At 45.1% G+C, this 18,789-nt stretch overlaps 3 protein-coding genes across 3 annotated transcripts; 1 reads left to right on the forward strand and 2 right to left on the reverse strand.

The window, feature by feature from the left end:
- Positions 1–4,119: 4,119 nt before the first annotated feature.
- Positions 4,120–5,371, reverse strand: EDB91DRAFT_1086807 (uncharacterized protein; the record flags this gene model as incomplete). The annotated part of the gene is made up of 5 exons (XM_041316118.1): positions 4,120–4,249; positions 4,286–4,653; positions 4,706–4,876; positions 4,930–5,099; positions 5,158–5,371. 5 exons carry the CDS (start codon positions 5,369–5,371, stop codon positions 4,120–4,122), a joined length of 1,053 nt encoding a protein of 350 aa, XP_041171315.1.
- A 6,396-nt stretch (positions 5,372–11,767) lies between these two features.
- EDB91DRAFT_1086808 (uncharacterized protein) lies at positions 11,768–12,934 on the forward strand (the record flags this gene model as incomplete). Its single annotated transcript, XM_041316119.1, has 7 exons — positions 11,768–11,796; positions 11,903–11,980; positions 12,043–12,312; positions 12,387–12,462; positions 12,579–12,803; positions 12,827–12,859; positions 12,887–12,934. The coding sequence occupies 7 exons, from the start codon at positions 11,768–11,770 to the stop codon at positions 12,932–12,934; spliced, it is 759 nt and encodes a 252-aa protein (XP_041171316.1).
- A 3,578-nt stretch (positions 12,935–16,512) lies between these two features.
- EDB91DRAFT_1086809 (uncharacterized protein) lies at positions 16,513–16,951 on the reverse strand (the record flags this gene model as incomplete). The annotated part of the gene is made up of 3 exons (XM_041316120.1): positions 16,513–16,742; positions 16,773–16,836; positions 16,892–16,951. The coding sequence occupies 3 exons, from the start codon at positions 16,949–16,951 to the stop codon at positions 16,513–16,515; spliced, it is 354 nt and encodes a 117-aa protein (XP_041171317.1).
- Between the last annotated feature and the right edge of the window lie 1,838 nt (positions 16,952–18,789).

The raw sequence follows: 18,789 nt of genomic DNA on the forward strand, positions 1-18,789 counted from the left end.
CATGATAGAACTTGATATCATGGTCTTCAAACCATTTTGTAGCCAGTTTTGAGGTGTGTTCGGGGTCATTATCTTGTTGAAAGATAATATCTTCTTCATCAATTCCTGACTCCTGCATGCTTTTGAGTAGACACTCCTCTAGAATGGAGATGTACTGCTCTGCATTCATCCTTCCTTCCACCTCACAAAGAATCCCCACACCATTCCACCCCATACAACCCCATACCATCATACTTCCTCCTCCAAACTTCAGTGTACCCTTGACTTCTCTTTCTCCTAATGGTTCTCCTGCCTTTTTCCACACATATTCCTGGCCATCTGACCCCATTCTATTGATTTTTGTTTCATCTGACAAAAGCACCTTCTTCCAGTCTTCCACAGTCCAATGTTGGTGCTTTAAAGCAAAGGCCAGTCTTCTCTTCCTATGAGCTACAGAGAGAAGAGGTTTTTTCTTCTTGGTTACAGCCTTAAGATTGGCTGCCTTGAGGGTGTTTCTAACAGTTTGGGTGGAGACAGGAGTGGAGATGATGGAATTGATGAACTTGGTAGCTTGGGTAGCATTTGAAGCCTTGCCAGATAGAATTTGGTGAACAATAGCTCTTTTGTTCTGTGGAGTAAGCTTGGGAGGACATCCCATTTGATGATTTTCTTTCTCTGGCATGTGCTGCTTTATGACTGTAGCAATAGTAGATTTGCCAAGACCAGTTTTTGAGGCAATTTGCCTAGTAGATAAACCAGAGGTACAGAGAACAAGGATATTATCCTTTTGAGCAGAGGAGATGGGCTTCATGATAATTATGTTGAATTTCATGATCTTATGTGGGTTTATATATTCAAATAATATTACAATCAGACCATATTATTGTTATGACACCACTTTAATTAAGAGTATAATGTATGAATGGTCTGATTTTGTTATTTTAATAAAAAGTCAAAAAAGTGTCCGAATGAGTGATGTATTTAGAATTACCATAGCTTGCCCATATATGGTCGGGTTCCCACGCTATATATCTCAGATTCTAGCTATTATATAGGGCTTTCGGACATGTCCCTATACCCTTCGGTTATTGTTTGGTTCTGCCTTGCTATTGTCCAATTACCTGAAAATGCATAAACATTCGGACACTTTTTTGAGCCACTGTAGCTGTAAGAGACTGATGACTGTGGTGGTCAATGCTGACATTTCCAACAGACTTTTGTGACTCCCCTCCTGCAGTACTCAGCTGCAAGGAACATCATTTTGGTTGTTCCGAGCCTGGTCACTCATATTCTTCGGTTGATTCCTGAGCTCACCTGGGACATGGTTCTGGACGACGTCTTTTCATCCCACCTGTGCAAGTTCCATGATGTTGCAGATCTGGGGGATCCCTCCCGGATTGTATCAACCTATGGAACTCAATGGTGGACCGGACCAACTGCAATCCCGAAGGAATTATGGGCATGGGATCAGGTATTTGCTAATTGTGTCTATCACTACCAGCATTGGCTAGTAAGACTTTTACTGAATTTCCTGGAATGGTTACTAATCCTTTCTAGTCTGGCGTTGAGGACGAACATCTTGTTGTTCCAGAGCAGGTGGCTGAAAGCTCAGTTGCATCACTGAAGGCACTGAGGTGGATGAGAGAACACCTCCTGACAGTGATTGAGGATCAACAAGATGGCATCTGTGAAAAGATGGCCGAGATTCAGATGTACACAGCCGTCCTAACCAAATTGAAGCCAAGGGGACCGGAGTAGTTCTAGTCCTTCAATTCAGAATGTTGAAGTCTAAATTCTGTACATGATGTAATAAGTACTGAAAATTAAACACTGACTTCCAAATATATGACCTATTGCTATATGCCAAGTCCTGCATACCCAATGTCGAGTATCAAGAGCCAGATATCTTGAGTCCTGAATGTCGAGTCCCAAACATCGAGTCCCGAATATCAACACCGGAATATCGAGACCTGAAGCCCGAAGGCCAAGATTCGAGACTCGACACAAATCTCAATACTCAATGCTCAAAACTTGACCCAAACATTTTTACGAGTTTCGAGTTTCGAGTCCCCACTATTGAGTATCGAGTGCCGACTACCGAGTCTTGAAACCCGAGTCCTGACTATCGAGTCCCGAAGCCCGAAACCCAACGCCCATGTATGGAGTCCCGACCATTGAGTATCGAGTGCCGAACATCGAGTCCCGACAATTGAGTCCCGATGCCCAAAGCCCGACTATCGAGTCCCGAAACCCGAAACCTGACGCCCATGTATGGAGTCCCGACCATTGAATATTGAGTCCCAAATATCAAGTCCTAAATATCAAGTCCCGAAACCCAAAGCCCGACTATCAAGTCCCGACCATCGAGTCCCGAATATCAAAACCCGAACATCGAGTCCTGAAACCCGAAACCCGATGCCTGTGTATGGAGTCCCAAATATTGAATATGGAGTCCCAAATATCAAGACCCGAATATCGAGACCCAAAACCCGAAACCCGAAGCACGACATTCGAGACTCGAAACAACTCAATACTCCAAATTCAAAACAATGAAACTCATGCATTTTAACGAGTTTCGAGTTTCAATTTTTAAGTCAAGAAAGTACACATTTAATGAAATACAATTTTGGCAGTTGTCTTCTTGAATCACTGAGTACCGACTACCGAGTACCGGTGTGGGTGAGGAAAATAGACTCTGTGTGAATCAGAAGTTTAACAAGGGTGCGAGGCTTATACTCGTCCTGAGGGGATTGCTACTGGGTAGTGAGTCCTCAAATAAGTGCGAGGAAACAAAGACTAGACTCTGTCTAGCGACCCGAAGGGTTCCGGTCCTTACTAGGACTGGGAACACAAAGATGCGGAGGGTTCCCGACGAGCGGAACTCAGCGTGCAACGAGTGGAACTACGGGGAACTAACGTGGAGCAAACAGGACAAACGGGGAACAAAAGGAACTAATGGGGAACGAATGGAGGGAAAAGAAACTATGAGCCTGCAGGAGGATGATTGGGCAAAGTCGGACCAGGCTTGTGTCTGGTACTTGCTCCAAGTCGTCAGATCTGATGTCGGGCATTTCAAGCAGAACTCATGGGGGCGGGAACGATGCAATGTGATCAGGAATAGATTCAGGAAGATATTTTAAACAGTGAGTGGAGTACTGGGAAGTACTCTGTAAGTGGAAGTGGAGTCAAGTCTATCAGAAGGTAAAAAAACTAAGATCCCATCTATTGCTACCTATATAGGAAGGGGTTCCGAAATGCGATATGCTACAACCGGGTGAGGCTGTGAGATAAGGAATCGGTCCTGAGTAGTGGAAGGATCCGTATAAGTACCATAACACATGGGAAATGAGATAGGAACATGTTAGTGACACGGGGAATGTAGCTAGTACTCACCAGCGAGGATGGAAGGACATGGACAGGACGGGGGAGGATGTTCCGAAGGCTGAAGGAATATAATGCGTGTGGTACGCGATTGTTCCACTGGGTTCCACTTGGTTCCGTGTAGTGGACAGGTCGGGGAAGATGTGGATGGGTAGCGGAATGCGCGGGAAAATGGTGGGAAGGCATGGGAAATATGCGGGATACGGGCCTACAGTGGGGACGTTCCCCACACCGGGTTTTGGGTTGCGGTACTCAGCACTCAGTACTCAGTGATTCAAGAAGACAACTCCCAAAATTGTATTTCATTAAATGTGTATTTTCTTGACTTAAAAATCGAAACTTGAAACTCGTTAAAATGCATGAGTTTCATTGTTTTGAATTTGGAGTATTGAGTTGTTTCGAGTCTCGAATGTCGTGCTTCGGGTTTTGGGTTTTGGGTCTCGATATTCGGGTCTTGATATTTGGGACTCCATATTCAATATTTGGGACTCCATACACAGGTGTTAGGTTTCAGGTTTCGGTGAAATGTCGTGCTTCGGGTTTTGGGTCTCGATATTCAGGACTCAATGGTTGGGCCGAGTACCACAACCCGAAACCCAGTACTCGGTAGTCAGTGAAATGTGTACAATATCACTTTCGAGTATCCTTGAATATCGAGTCCCAACTATCGAGACCCGAAACCCGAATTATGAGTATGGAGTGCCTGATATCTAATATCATGTATTGGAAGGTGGGTACTAACACGGGTAACTACCTTTTCTACTTCTTCCAATCCAACCTTGCCCATCCACACGACGGAATCCCGGCATAAATATGAACAGCATCCCTCATATACCATGCCCAGGCAATCCGATCCCCTTCGACTGCATGAACCCCATGTCTGACAATCCTTCCTGAAAAAGCAATCATACACCCCGGATCGTACCTGAACTCCAGCTGAAGGCTTGGAATACTCATCCGAGCATTAGAATAATTCCCCACGCTAGTGAGAATATTGAAGCATTCAGGAATCGATGAATGGTCTTGATGATTCGGGGTTTCCCGATTGCAAATGACGGAGAGGCTGTTAAACACAGTTGCCCAGTACTGGAGAGTCTCTGACATCTTCGGCAGTTCCTTGCTTCGTGCTTTTTCTTCGAGGCTCGCAAAGGCTTGCAACCCTGCCCAGTACTGCTCAGGATGCATAACCCTGAGTGCTGCTGTTGCAATGGCTGCTGGCCTCGCAATGGCCTTCGGGATATCCTCCGAGGATGCTCCATTCAATGATGCAGAAACCACTGGGTCTACCTGATTCTGGGGGATTCGTGAGCTTAACTACCTAGATCGCCATCTCATCAGATCCTACCTCGTGCCCCTGCTGAAACCACGCCGGAGATAAATTAATGCATCCAGGAGTTAGGACATCATTTTGCGACCTTGGTGTGAACCACTTTTGATTAGTACGCCAATTCCCATCGAGCTTTATGCTTTTTTCGAGTATGAGAGTGAGCAAATCCGAGGCCACCCAAATTTCCTTCTGTAGGTACCATTTGATGTTCAATATCCATCCAGTAACAATATATATAACACACTGATGGCACAGGATGCATCAAGAATTGTCGCGGGTATGTCAATCAACTTTGTGCCCTCATGGCCAGGAGGACACCTCTCAAGCAACCTCGCCTCTCTCTCTTCATTATGCCCTGTGTCCTTCGGGGAGATCAATTTGCTATATCTTGCAATATCGATCAGCATCTGAACTGTGATGAAGCAATTTGACTGATCAAACAAATTTTCCGAATCTGCAGGAAGACTCACTGGGATTTTTATATGCCTTTATGAGCTGATCAACCAATCGATCACAAGCCATCACCAGATCAGTGTCTAGGTTCGGAGAAGGTATAACTGGGTCTCTTCCTGTCTTCTCTGCATTGAATTTCTGTTCAGTATATTCACATGCCACATGAGTGACAGTCAGGGCCCAAGTGCGCAAGAGGGTTATTTCATCATCAGAAGTGGAAGAAACATCCATGATTGAATTGATCTTGTGAGATCAGAAGCTGAATCCTGGATGTCCGCACTTTGGTGTTAAAGGGGGTGGAGATAGAGAGGATCAGATAAGGGAGCCTTGGATGATCTTAGCTTTCAAAGTTCTATTATCTATTATCAATTGCTCAATGAAATACCAGATGATTGGAAGTCTGTTGGATATCTGATATTCGTTTGTCGAGACCCGGGCCTCGGATCTCGGTACACTTCACTCGATTTTCGATACCCGGGAGTCCATGGTCAGAACTCAAGTCTCAAATCTCGGGCTTCGGGTTTCGGGTCTCGATGGTCAGGACTTGATGTTCGGGACTTGTGTTTTGGGACTCCATAGTTGGGACTCCATAGTTGGGACTTGATGTTCGGCACTCGAAACTCGTAAAAATATATGAGTTCCACGTTTTGAGTTTTGAGTTTTGTTTTGTTTCAAGTCTCGAATCTCGAATCTTAGGCTTCGGGTTTCGGGTCTCGATGTTCAGGGACTCAATAGTCAGGACTCAATACTTGATAATCGGGATTTGATAGTCGGGGCTCAGATCTTGGGTACACCACTCGATTTTTGGTAGTCAGAACTTGGCATTTGGCATTTGGTAGGCTTGGATGATGTTGGCTTTCAAAGATCTATTATCATCCATTGCTCAATGAAATACCAGATGATTGGAAGTGTGATGGATATCACATATTCGTTTGTTGAGACCTGGGTCTCAGAACTCGGTACACTTCGCTTGAGTTTCCACTTCACCCCTTTGCAACGCTCCGTGCCATCCTGCAAGACCTTCCTCTTCCATCTCAAAGCTTTGATGAACAGGGCCTGGAACACGAGTTTCCACTTCACCCCTTTGCAAAACTCCGTGCCATACAACATCATTGGATGACTTTCAATTATTACCTCCTTTGATTTGGATAATATACAACTACCTGAGCTCCATCATGTCTACAATTATCATTCTCCTGGGCCCACCCATCTATATTATATACCCCCATGTCGGCCTACCCGTCTATGCAAAATACGACTACCTTCAGCCCACCCGTATATATAATAAATATTTTACCGCTCCCTCGGCCCACCCGTATATATAATAAATATTTCACCACTCCCTCGGCCCACCCGTCTACAAAATAATACCAATATGTCGGCCCATCCGTCTAATATGATATATATCTGGGCCCACCCGTCTATGTGATAACAAGCACCCTTGACATACCCGGCTATTTGATACACATCTACCTTGGTAAACCCATCTACATAATATCCAACTACCTCGGCCCATCCATCTATTGAATATTCATGTCCATCGGCCCACTCATCTACTCTACATATTCCCTACATGGGCCCACCCATCTCCATTGGGAATAATAACACTCCCAGCCCATCCGTCATAGTCGAGGATATATCTACCTTCGGCCCATGGTCCGCTGGCCCATATAGTACGGGATATTATGCACGTCCGTTCACTCATATAATACGGAGATATGTTACTGCAATATGTGGCACCTGAGCCTGTCATGGTACAAGCTGGTATGAGTGTAGATGTGAGTATCTGATCATAGTATTCAAATCAAATAACTCGGCTTTGCAACCCAGGCCTAACTTGATCGTCACTTCAATGTTTAACCGTGACTTACTGGTGTCCAAGTTGGAGTCCAACAGGCTTGTATAACAGTTCGAAGCTGCTGCACAGAATCTGAAAGAGTCAGAGTCTTAAATAGCCACCGTAACTGCCTCCAAGCCAGTTCAACTTGGAGGAGCTCCAAAGTGCCACAAATGCATATCGCAGGATATCTGGGTCGAAGCTCAAGTTGGATTATTGCCCTTCTCTCTGGCTTGTTCCTTTTAATGATGGTGTTGTGTGGTGCATCTGGCTGCTCTTGGGAGAGGGCAACAGATACCCGTGGACTCAACAGGCATCGTGCATCCTGTCATTCATATAAAAAGTCTAGCATTCATGCAACTCAGAAGAGACAGGAACGCACCAAAGATGCCTCATTGCTTGCACATTTGTGGCCTCCTCACCAGTCATGGCGACCTGTCTGCGAACACTTCACACGTGAGTTGCAACTGTTATTCTTAGTGACTCATGTAAACTCGAACATCAGGTAATGGGCCATCCGAGACCAATTGCCCCCTGCCAATTGCTAGCATCAAAACAAAGGCAAGGGTCTGCCGCCCACATCCTCGATACTTCTGATCTTGCCGACTCGCAACACTCCCTTGACCAAGAAATTCCACAAAATGATGCTGATATTGAGATGGAAGATGGATTTGACTTTGGTTCAGTCTCTTTTGAATAGCAGTCATTTGCCTTCTGTTTCTGATCTCTCGACTCGTCCAGAGGAACCTGGCATGCCCTATGAGATGAATCCCAAGGTGTTTTCGATGACATCAGCGCACTCGGAGGAAGATATCAATTACTCCAAGTCAGGTCAGAGTCCGTCAACTCAAAATCTGGCCTGCCCTCCCTGCCCTCTCCAGATTCTGACGCATTCTTCTAATGCTCAGAGACACGCTTCAAACCCCTTTCAACTTGTTTGGCCTCAGCCGACTATACCCTCGTTCGTCCCTCCTTTGAGCTAGACTGGATTTGTTCCATCCTCATTGCTTGGAAGAACATGTCCAACTGCCCCTCAACAAGCTGATTCTCCACCAAGCATGTTTGCTCCACCATACCCCTTTCCTAATATGACAGTTTATCGTCTCATGTCCTGGATGAACTCCAGCACCAGTCAGATATCAGAGACTAAAGTCGCAGCCCTTGTCAAAGATGTAATGCTCGCAGAAGATTTTGACCGCGAACACCTTCAGCAGTTTTGAGTGAGACAGGGTTTATGAGAACTGGATAAGGATGAAAGCGGGAAGAGAATCACCTTTCCAGATGACTGGATTGAGACTAGCATCACGATTGACATTCCAATGAAGTCAAAGGAGGATTGCTCTAAGCCTTACACTATTCCTGGGTTCCATTATTGCCCTCTCATAGAAGTTATACGCGCCACATTCACAGATGCTCAAGCACAGGCATTCCATCTTTTGCCCTTTAAATGTCTGTGGAAGGATCCTTTAGATGATCATCAAGAGCGAATATATGACGAGCTTTATATCTCTGATGCTTGGCTGGAAGCTCAGGATGATCTTCAAAAACTGCCAAAGGAGTCCAGGTGTTCATTGGAACGTGTTATTGCAGGTTTGATGTTCTTTTCCAACACCACTCACCTGGCGAACTTCAGAACTGCCAAGGCTTGGCCGCTTTACTGCCTACTTCGGAAATCTCACGAAATACTTACGTTCATCACCTACATCGGGATCATGTCACCTTGTAGGATTTTTACCTTCCGTTTAACAAACACTGCTAACATAGACTATCTTTGTCAGCTTCCTGATAGTATTAAAGATATTCTAAGTAGCCTGCCTAGAATCTCAAAAACCGGCATGGCCTCCCTTCACACACACTGCCGAAGGGAATTATTTCATGTGTGCTGGGAAATCTTGTTGGACACAGAATTTCTCTATGTATATCAACACGGATTTGTTGTGAAATGTGCCAATGGAGTCATGCAGAGAGTATATCCTCGAATCTTCACCTATTCAGCTGACTATCCGGAGAAGTACATTTTTTCGTTTGCATTCATTAAAAATGTTGGATGGCTGATACATTTCCAGGGCTTTAATTGCGACCATCAAGGACATGGGCTCGTGCCCATGTCCTCGCTGCCTCACACCTGAAAGCCTTGTTTGGTTACCTTGGACTTGTGAAGGACATGAAATTCCACGTAAGTAACCTTCAAGTCTATGTTACAACTAAGGTTGCCGAGGCTCGCAAGTTTATCTATGGATTGGGAAATACTGTCAATGGTGCAAAGGTCAAAGACACTCTTGGAGAAGGCTCAGTGGGTGCCTGTTCTGGTAAGTCCAACCCTATTAGATATGATCACTAAAACTAGTCCTTGCAGAATCAATTCATTCGAGAAACTGGGAGTTTTAGGCCTTGACCCATTTCGGATGCTTGTCATCGACCTGATGCACGAGTGCGAACTAGGTACCTGGAAGGCACTCTTTACACACCTAATGAGGCTCCTTTATGCCCTCCCTGATGGCATTCAGCTTGTCGCCTCCAGTGTGCTATTCCAATTTTTGAAGGGCTTTTCCCTCTCAAGCATGACACAACCGTGCAGTCTCTGCTATATCAGTTTGCAGAGTGGCATGCACTTGCTAAAATCAGGTTACACTCGGATTCTACTTTGATTTTTCTGGAAGAAACGTTCAAAAAACTCTCCCGGCAGTTGCGAAAGTGTCGGACCGACACATGCGCTACCTTCAACACTCTGGAGTTACCGAAAGAGAGAGCAGCTCATCAAAGAAGATTCAATCAGCATTCTGAAACCCACAAAGTCTCTCCAGAATCCACAGGGCCCAAGGTAAAGAAGTTCAATCTGAACACTTATAAGTTTCATGCAATGGGGGATTATGTGAGGACAATATGGTTTTTTGGGATCACTGATTCATTTACTACTCAAATTGTGTGTATCAGCGACATTCCTTCTATTATGCACCTGAAATCCTCGTACAGGGGGAGCTTGCACACCGAGCGCTGAAGGTGTTCTATCCACTGACTAACAAGCAGGACACTCCATCGCAATTAGCTAAACATGAATGCAGGTGCCATGTACTTCAACAGGTGGCAGAGGCCGCGGCATGTGTATCCCCCTCCATCAATCAATCACCAGTTGATCCCGGAAAGCATTACCATATCGCATGCAATCAGAACAATCCAATTGCTCTATTCACATTCCTTCGAGAGCATGATGACAACCCAGCTCTCAAGGTAGAAGTCGAGTGACATTTTATACACATGTTTACTCACAGTGGTTATCAGAAATTCATACCAAAACTAAAGGATCACATCCTTTATAGGCTGCGCAAGCTAGACGTGAGCCATCGCGACCATATCTTCACAGATGAAGAACATAACTCAGTCATCATTCCTAACGACACAATCTACTCTGTTCACACCATGCAAGTACATTACACCACATATGATACCGTCAACCCTAGGACACACACCGACGTCATGGTGCTCTCAGGCGAGACAACGCCGACTCACCCATATTGGTATGCTCATGTATTAGGTATCTATCATATGGATATGTGGCTCAACAACAAGGAGCAACCTGTGAAGCAGCATCTCGAAGTTCTATGGGTTAGATGGCTGGCCCCCTTGCAAACCATAAATCCAGCACAAAACACGTATGTCTTCCCAAGGTCGCCTTTGTAGAGGAATCGGACACAGATGCTTTCAGGTTTCTTGATCAAGGACAGGTGATTCAAGGTGTGCATTTACTTCTGGTCTTTGTTTCAGGTTGTGGTGTTAGCTCCCTTCGCTATGGAAAATCATTCGTGCGTCCTGAAGGGGAGTTAGATGATTGGGAAGTATATTGCATTGGCACGTGAGCGCAAATATCTGTTCTCATGATATATTGATTCTCAACCTTCGAGCCAGATTTGTTGATCGGGATATGTTTATGTGGTATACTCACCTTGGTGTTGGTCATCCAGCCATGGTGCGGAACATAACCAAAGACTGTCTTGGGTTCAAGTCTCCAGGCACAACCGTTGTAAGCAACAGCAATGAGGCAGATATGGACTATGAAGGCAACAGTGAGGAAGAGTGTTGTGCAGGATGTGATGATGCAGAAGAAGATGAGAGCAACAAAGAGATTAGTGATGACAAAACGGAAGATGAAGACTTGGACGAAGGGGGTGGGGATGATGACGTTGACGATGACGATGACCTACCATCTTTTTAAATTCCCTCTGTCCAGTATCGATCTTCACTCACTAGTAGCTTCATAATTGTGAACATCCCTTCTGATGTTAGGCACTTTGCATGATGATGTTGAGGCTCAAATCACTGAGTCGTGAATGTAAGGATTGCATATCTATTATCCTCTACACACTGATCATGCTTCAAAGCGAAGACGACATGACTCCATTACTCTTCGCATCCAAGTCACGCAGATATATTCTGATTTGCACATTTCCTGAGTTTGTTTGTTTGTTTGTTTGTTTGTTTGTATTTGTACTGTCCTGTGCTTTGTCTCATATTCTCAATCTTGTTGTATTCTCAACATCTGTTATCAAGGAGAACAGTATCATGTATCATATTGTACCCAACTCAGACACTGACACCCCACTCACACATCAACAAATTGCCTCAAATGCAAGCTCCTTGGCTACTCATACTATACCTACATCCTATACCTGTCAATAACCTCCAACACTGTGACAGCCCATCATGATAGGTCACCGCGTCTTAGCACTTGCCCTTGTTTGTAGGGGTATATAAACACAGAGATTCTCTATATCTCTCAATGGCTGTTATCAATCATGATATTGCTCAAGGTTCTCTACTCTTGGTGAGTGAAGTCCATCAAGACCTGTCATCCGAGTCTGTGGTTGAAGGCAGTTTGTTAGTCCTCCATTCCAAGTCCATTCTAGATGGACTTGCATGATTGCAACAAGCATAACAGGGTCACCTGCAAGACTACCCATGCACAGATGGGTTTATCTCAGGCTGGTGATGGTTTATATATTTGTGAGGTGTGTTTTTGTTCTATTTTGTAACGGACAAAGATGCTATAACAATGATCTGCTGCACTTAGGTTCACGACAAGTGCACTAAAGAGTGGTACAGGATCCTCAGACAGCCAGAAAAAGGGCAAAAAACTGGTGCTGAGTAGTTTGGCCCCAAAGGAGCATCCAGCTGTCAAATGGACATGGAAGTGCCTGGTGATGGATTTAGTAACCTTGGCGAAAATTAGTTTCACGAAGTTTGAGTCGTTTTCCTTTACCATGACACACTGGCATGTGACCGTGTTAGAGCAAGATGTTTTTGTAAAATGGTTTACTGTCAAAAATGTGATCGGGGAGCGGTGAGTTAATATGTTTCTATTATTCGAACGCTCACTCAGATCCATTGTTGTATGGACTAGTTAATGCCTTCCAGGAATCTAAGTTTTACAACAAGGGCATTGAGCCCTGTCTGGATGTTGCTTAATGCCTCATCAGAAGAGCAAACTGCTGTAGGTGATGAACTGGGTGTTAGGCGCAGGCAGACTGGACTGTGAATTGTGGGGTATGAGACGGGAAAGCAGGACATGTGAGTTTTTTCACCAATCTTTAACTACTTCTAACTTAGAACATAAAGAACAGCCTGCCACACTCACTCATGACCATTGAGTGGGAGGACACCTTTGCCAGCATCTACTTGAAGGACAACCCGCAGTTGTTGTTCTCTATATGTCGCTTTGAGATCCTCATCTTGCCCAAGATTAGGACGATGGATGGCAAGCAGTTCTTGTTGAAGACGCTGTATGGAATCTCACCAACGAACAGACTTGGTTTCCTCATTCATTCTGTCTATGTAATTCTTAAACCGTTCCTCAGGAAAGGCGCCCCCTAGCGCTCTCGGCTGCATATGTAAATATGAGTCTGTCTCGTTTTTAGCTGATCTGCTTCGTTTACCAGCGTGAGAACAGGTCATGGGAGTTCTAGAGAGCGAGACAGGTCGTTGCCTTTTGATCCTCTTGCTGTGCAACAATTTATTGTTGCATCAATATCCTGGTGAGCCCAAGGGCCAATTCATGACTATGAAGGCTACTAACAATAAGCCTGAACTCCCACCCCACACGCAAAGTAGCCCCAAGTTGCCACCATTAACAGAAATGATCATCACTCTCACGTCTCGAATTTATTGTCGGATCAATCCTCCTGATTGCTTTTCCTGGTCTCGCCAAGACGAATCCACAGACTTCATGGCGTAGGCCTGCAGGCGCTTGCGTACAATGCGCCCGCTCACTTCCTGTGCATTATTTTTTTGGAAGAAACTATCGGCAGGACTTGACATTGGACGTTAATTCCAAAATGTCCGTCAGTGCTCTCGCTGCCCAGACACAGGAAATGGGACAGAATTTGGATATGGGAATTTGTGTAAGTACAGTGTATGTATCCGAAGCATGCAGCTATTTCTCGGTTCGAACTATTAGAACTTTTGTCTGTCATATACCTGATCCGACCACTCCAATATTGATATCCACTCCGCTTTCCGACCCCCTCTGCTCCATCCATCCTCCGCTCCGTCCAATCACAAGTCCGCATTCTGCCCCTACACTTCCGCTCAACCGCTCAACCGGTCCCCTTCCATAACCTCTCCATTCAACTGGACCTCTTTCCCCTTTTAGATATACAGTGGCTCAAAAAACTGTCCGCATGTTTGTGCTATTTTCACTATCTACATTATTGTATATGAATGGACAGGTAGACCAAGGTTATGCTAGTGGGGTACTCTGTAGTACTCCCTTGGGGCATGAATGTGAGCCCTTGACCGTGGGAATCCATGGTAATGTGGTGGCGCTATAGGCCTTAAAAAATGATGACTCATGTGGACAGTTTTTTGACCCAAGTATTTTACACAGATAATTAGCTGTTCTAGTATTTTGTGTGACCTCCCTTGCCCTTAATTCCTGCCTCTATCCTTCTAGGCATACTTTCAATCAATTTCTGACAATCCTCTGCTGTAATCTTTCCCCACTCCACTGTAACTCTCTCCTATAACTCCCACACTCCTTTAGGAGGGTGTTCATAGGCTAAAAGCTTCTTCTTGAGTACTCCCCAGAGGTGTTCAATGACATTGACATCAGGGGATTGTGCTGGCCAGCCAAGGAGGTGAATATTTTGCTCTTCAAACCATTCTCTGGCTCTTCTGCATGTATACTTGGATCATTATCCTGTTGTAAAATAATGTCTTCTTCATCAATTCCTGATTCTGCCATGGTAGGCAGCAAGTGGTGGTTGAGGATGTCCACATACTGCTCAGCATCCATCCTCCCCACAACTTCTGCAAGCATTCCCACACTATTCCACCCCATAGTTCCCCATACCATTAGAGAACCTCCTCCAAACTTGAGAGTTCCATTAATCTCTCTGTCTGTAAGAGGGCCCCCCTTCTTTTTCCACACATATACCTTCCCATCTGACCCAATTCTATTGATTTTAGTCTCATCAGACCATATGACCCGCTTCCAGTCCTCTACAGTCCAGTTTTGATGGGCTAGGGCAAAGGCTAGTCTTCTCTTCCTATGAGTGATGGAAAGAAGAGGCTTTTTCTTCTTTATTACAGCCCTAAGATTGGCTTCCTTAAGGACATTCCTCACTGTTTGTGAAGAAACTGGAGTAGGGATGATGGAATTGATATAATAGGTGGCTTGGACAGCATTATCAGCCTTTCCTGTAGTGATATGTTGGATGATAGCCCTCTTATTGTTACGTGAAACCTCTCGGATGAGATCCGGCAGTGCTAAACCTGCAAGGGGTGTTCTAAGCGTGGCCTTTGGCGCTAGCCCAGCAAGGAGCTTGCCTGCGCTAAGTCTGAGTAAGGGTTGAGGCCCTTACTTGCATAGAGTTGATTGGGGTTTCTTGAGGATACGATCCATGAGACGGAGTTCAACTCAAGAGTATCGTCTCAAGAGAAGATGGTTCTTTGTACAGAGGGAGTTCTCTTAGACAAGAGAAGTTCAGACCCAATGACAAGATCAGATGAGAACCGAGTAGATTCAAGTTAGAGAATCTAGTTACATGAGAAGTGATATATATATGTATGTAAAGTGATGTACCGGTGGAACGGTAAGGGTACAGGGTAAGCGGAGGCAATACCGATGTAGTGGTAAGGGTCAAGGGTTGTGTGAGTCATAAGTGTAAAGAAGTAAGAAGTACCGGTTGAATGGTAAGGGCAAAGGGCATGGGGAATCCCCATCAATGAGAGAACCGAAACAGTGGATAGGGCATAGGGTTTGGTTGAAGCCGAGGCTTCTCTGATCTAGGGGTAGAAGTGAGAGCTTCTCGTGTTTCAGAACAACAGGATCAAAAGAAAGAAATGGAAATAGAATCGTAACCATGGTCCAGGTCTAGATGAGTCCAAAGAATGAAATGACGCGTAACGCTCATGTTACTGTAACACTTATTAGTAGAGATGGACATCCTCCACAAGAGTTTTCCTTGTCCAGGTGGCTTTCTTTGATAAACTTGGCCATAGTATACTTGCATACCTCAGTTCTAGAGGAAATTTGATGAACAGAGAGGCCAGCATAGGACAAAGAGAGGATATTGTCCCTTTGAGCAGAGGAGATGGCTTTCATGGTGATTATGACCATGAGACATGAGACATTCTGGTTTATATAGTTAGATATAGTTTCAAGAGTATGCCTAGAAGGATAGAGGCAGTAATTAAAGCCAAGGGAGGTCACACAATGTACTAGAATACCTGATTATCACTGTAAAATACTTGAGTCAAAAAACTGTCCACATGAGTCATCATTTTGTAAGCCTCATATCTCCACCATATCTCAACCGATTCCCACACAATAGTGCTCAATTGACAGCCCTGAAGTAGTACTACAATATAATACCAGCATGTCCTTGAGGTGTTTGTATATTCTCATACAATATCATAGATAGTGAAAAATGTGAAAACATGTGGACAGTTTTTTGAGCCACTGTATCATGTACTTAGATATTTTCCTCAGTCTTAATATTACTTGTCTTCTCGCAGTTACCTCTTTTGAGAATTCTCAGTAGGACCTTGCCTCCTCCGGACACAAGTCTCAACTTGTTGTCACCTCCAACCCTCCGACCCTCCGCTCCAACTTAGAGCCGTGCTCTAAGTGTCCCTCTTATTTCTCCGCCCCTATCAATATCTTCTTTGCCCCTTTTCCCATCCTCCGCATTATCCTCTGCCTTCCCCGCTCCTACCAAACATTCCTCCTGCCACTATCCACCCTCCACATCACTCTCTGCCTTCTCCGCTCCACTCCTAGTTGGCCTGCCACTAGTAGCTCTTACTTCCTGACCCTCAAAGTGGACCTAAGTGGTTCACTTGTCCTATCATCAGACAACGTCGGACCTACTCCAAATTTGGGGCATGTACTCAGCTAAGGGCGCAGCGCAAGAGCTGAAGCCAAGCCCCGACCCCTCTGCCTCTTGAGCTGGCATGGTACCTAACATTGTCCCTCTTCTGTCTGATAATCTCATAAGTCCATTCAGAAGTATGTAATTTTTAATTAACTTACCTAGTAGCGCTAACGCACACGTCTGAGTCCCAGGAGATATTCAAGCTCCTGCATCTCCATTTCGAACATTCGGCGTTCCCTTGCAATCCATAGCACCATCATCGCGCGCATCTTGTCTTCCCAGACTGGCGGCAGCGGATACGGAGGGAGTGGTAAGGTGGGTTCATAGACTTGTTGGCACACGCGAATTCGCGCGGCAGCCCATGTAACATACATCAACTCCTTCAACAAGGTCAGTGCTGCAGCTCACAGATGTGTATGTTACTCACCAGTTGTCTTCTTGGCATCGTAAATGTCACGTCCAGGGCCCTTGGAGCATGTTGGAGCAGTTGTCTAGGGATCTGTATCATATCAGTGAATATCCAATGTTAAAAAGTCATTGACGCACCTGATTTCCATCTCCATTCTGATTCCCGAATCCCCCGTTAGCATTGGCATGGTTGTTCATAGTGATAGAGTACTAGATATAAATCTGAATCGGAAGTGAATAAATCCTAAGTTGCCTTCAAGGCTTCATCATTAAGTTATCGGGGAAATGTCCCGATTTGGACAATGATGTGTTTCCGGCATTTTCCAGAATAGTGTGGTGCTTATGTCAGTTCTGTTTCATTGAGACTCTTAGTTTCAGCTTACCCCTTTCACATTCACTGGTACTAGAGAGTGAACGCAGCAACGATGCAGCTGACGTTAGTCTAAATGTTAACACTTGTTCATTTATGTCTATTTTTTAGTCTGGCCTTTGCGGGTGAGATCCTTGCATGATTCGCTTGTGCTTTGCCGCTAGTGATGTGCATGGCCTGGCTTCAGGCTGTGGGCCAGGCCAAGCCAGGCCAAAGTCACGGCCTGGACACGGCCCAGGGCTTCCTTGTTCGGTCATGAGGTCGTACAGAGCCAAAGTTCCTTTTCTGACACGTCCCAGGTGTTAACTTGTAATTTCATCAGATATCAATCACGCATTATCAATCAGGATGTACGAGGCTGCGACAAGCGATGCATCAACTGCGCGATGCAATGTCGAGTGCAGTGCTGCTGTATCAGATGTGTTTACTATTTTGGTTTGTCGGTATTCGATAATCAATCCAATAATGCAAAACATAAGTAAGACAAAATGGCAATGGTCAAAATAATTGGCGTGTTAAGGTCATGCTCAAGGGAGAGGTTACTCAAAGGGCTTCGGCTTCAGCTCGTGCACTGCGCCCCTTACCCGAGTATGTGCCCTTTAATTTCCGGGGGACAGAGGGGAAGTCCGACGGAAGTCCGGGGAGTTCCGGAGGACTTAGTGTCGGTGGAGTTCAGTGGAACTCCGGGAGGTTTATACTGGGATGGAGTAAGGCTACTACGGAAGTCCGGAGTAGAAACTGAACAGAGGTTAGGCTACCCTAAGGTAGAGCCGGAGAAGTAGTCCTAAGGTTTAACCCCTAAGACTCGGAGGTGGACAAGAGATGAGACTCAAGTCTGGAGATTGCAGGAATGAGCAGAACTAAGATGATATTCGAACTGAGGAGTTCCGGAGTATTACAGGGGTTTATATATTGTAGGTAACATGTAAGAAAATCAGTCAGCAAAGGTAAGGGCTATGTATGAAGCATGTGGAAAGTCTATTACTAAGTGTAGCAGATCAAAGCAGTGAAGTCGGAAATGAAGTAGGAATGGATGGATCAATAAGCATAGCGGAAAGAACATAACCGGTAACCGGAGCAATAGCTAATCTAAAAGGAGTTAGGGGTGAGTGCGGAGATGAAGGCAGAGCGCCGGGCAGAATAGTACGATGGAGGACCGGACTTTAATGAAGTAGATCCGGAATTCCGGATCCGGAGGTACAGGATATGACATGGCGCCAGTACGCTACCACTGCTCCTCCGCTGCAAGGGAGGAACGCAGTTACGTTGTCGTTGACTGCTCATGTTACTCTGGATTTTTAGGCATTGACGGCTATGTGTTTCCAACTCAAATTTGTCACACTATAAATGATGATATTTAGCAGGAGCTGAATTATATTGTTCTACAGTTCCATCAAGGACTCATCAATTTACTGATCGGTGCCCCGTCTGTCATGATGTTGCCATAACCTCAACCTTGTTTCTTAGTCACATGATCTGAACACTTGTCGGTCATTGCTAAAGCATCTGTGGCGTTGCCACGATCGAGGATAGAGATTGAGGCAGAAAGAATAGACGAAGCCAAGAACTAGGTGCCTAAGCCGACATTCGTGGTTCTGACATAGAGTGACTCGAGTGTCTTAGAAGTATTTGATTTCTCTTTATCATGGGCTCTTCACAAGCTACT

This window comes from Suillus paluster, assembly GCF_016628075.1.
Source record: "Suillus paluster strain FC165 chromosome Unknown EDB91scaffold_106, whole genome shotgun sequence".
Taxonomy (NCBI): Eukaryota; Fungi; Basidiomycota; class Agaricomycetes; order Boletales; family Suillaceae; genus Suillus; species Suillus paluster.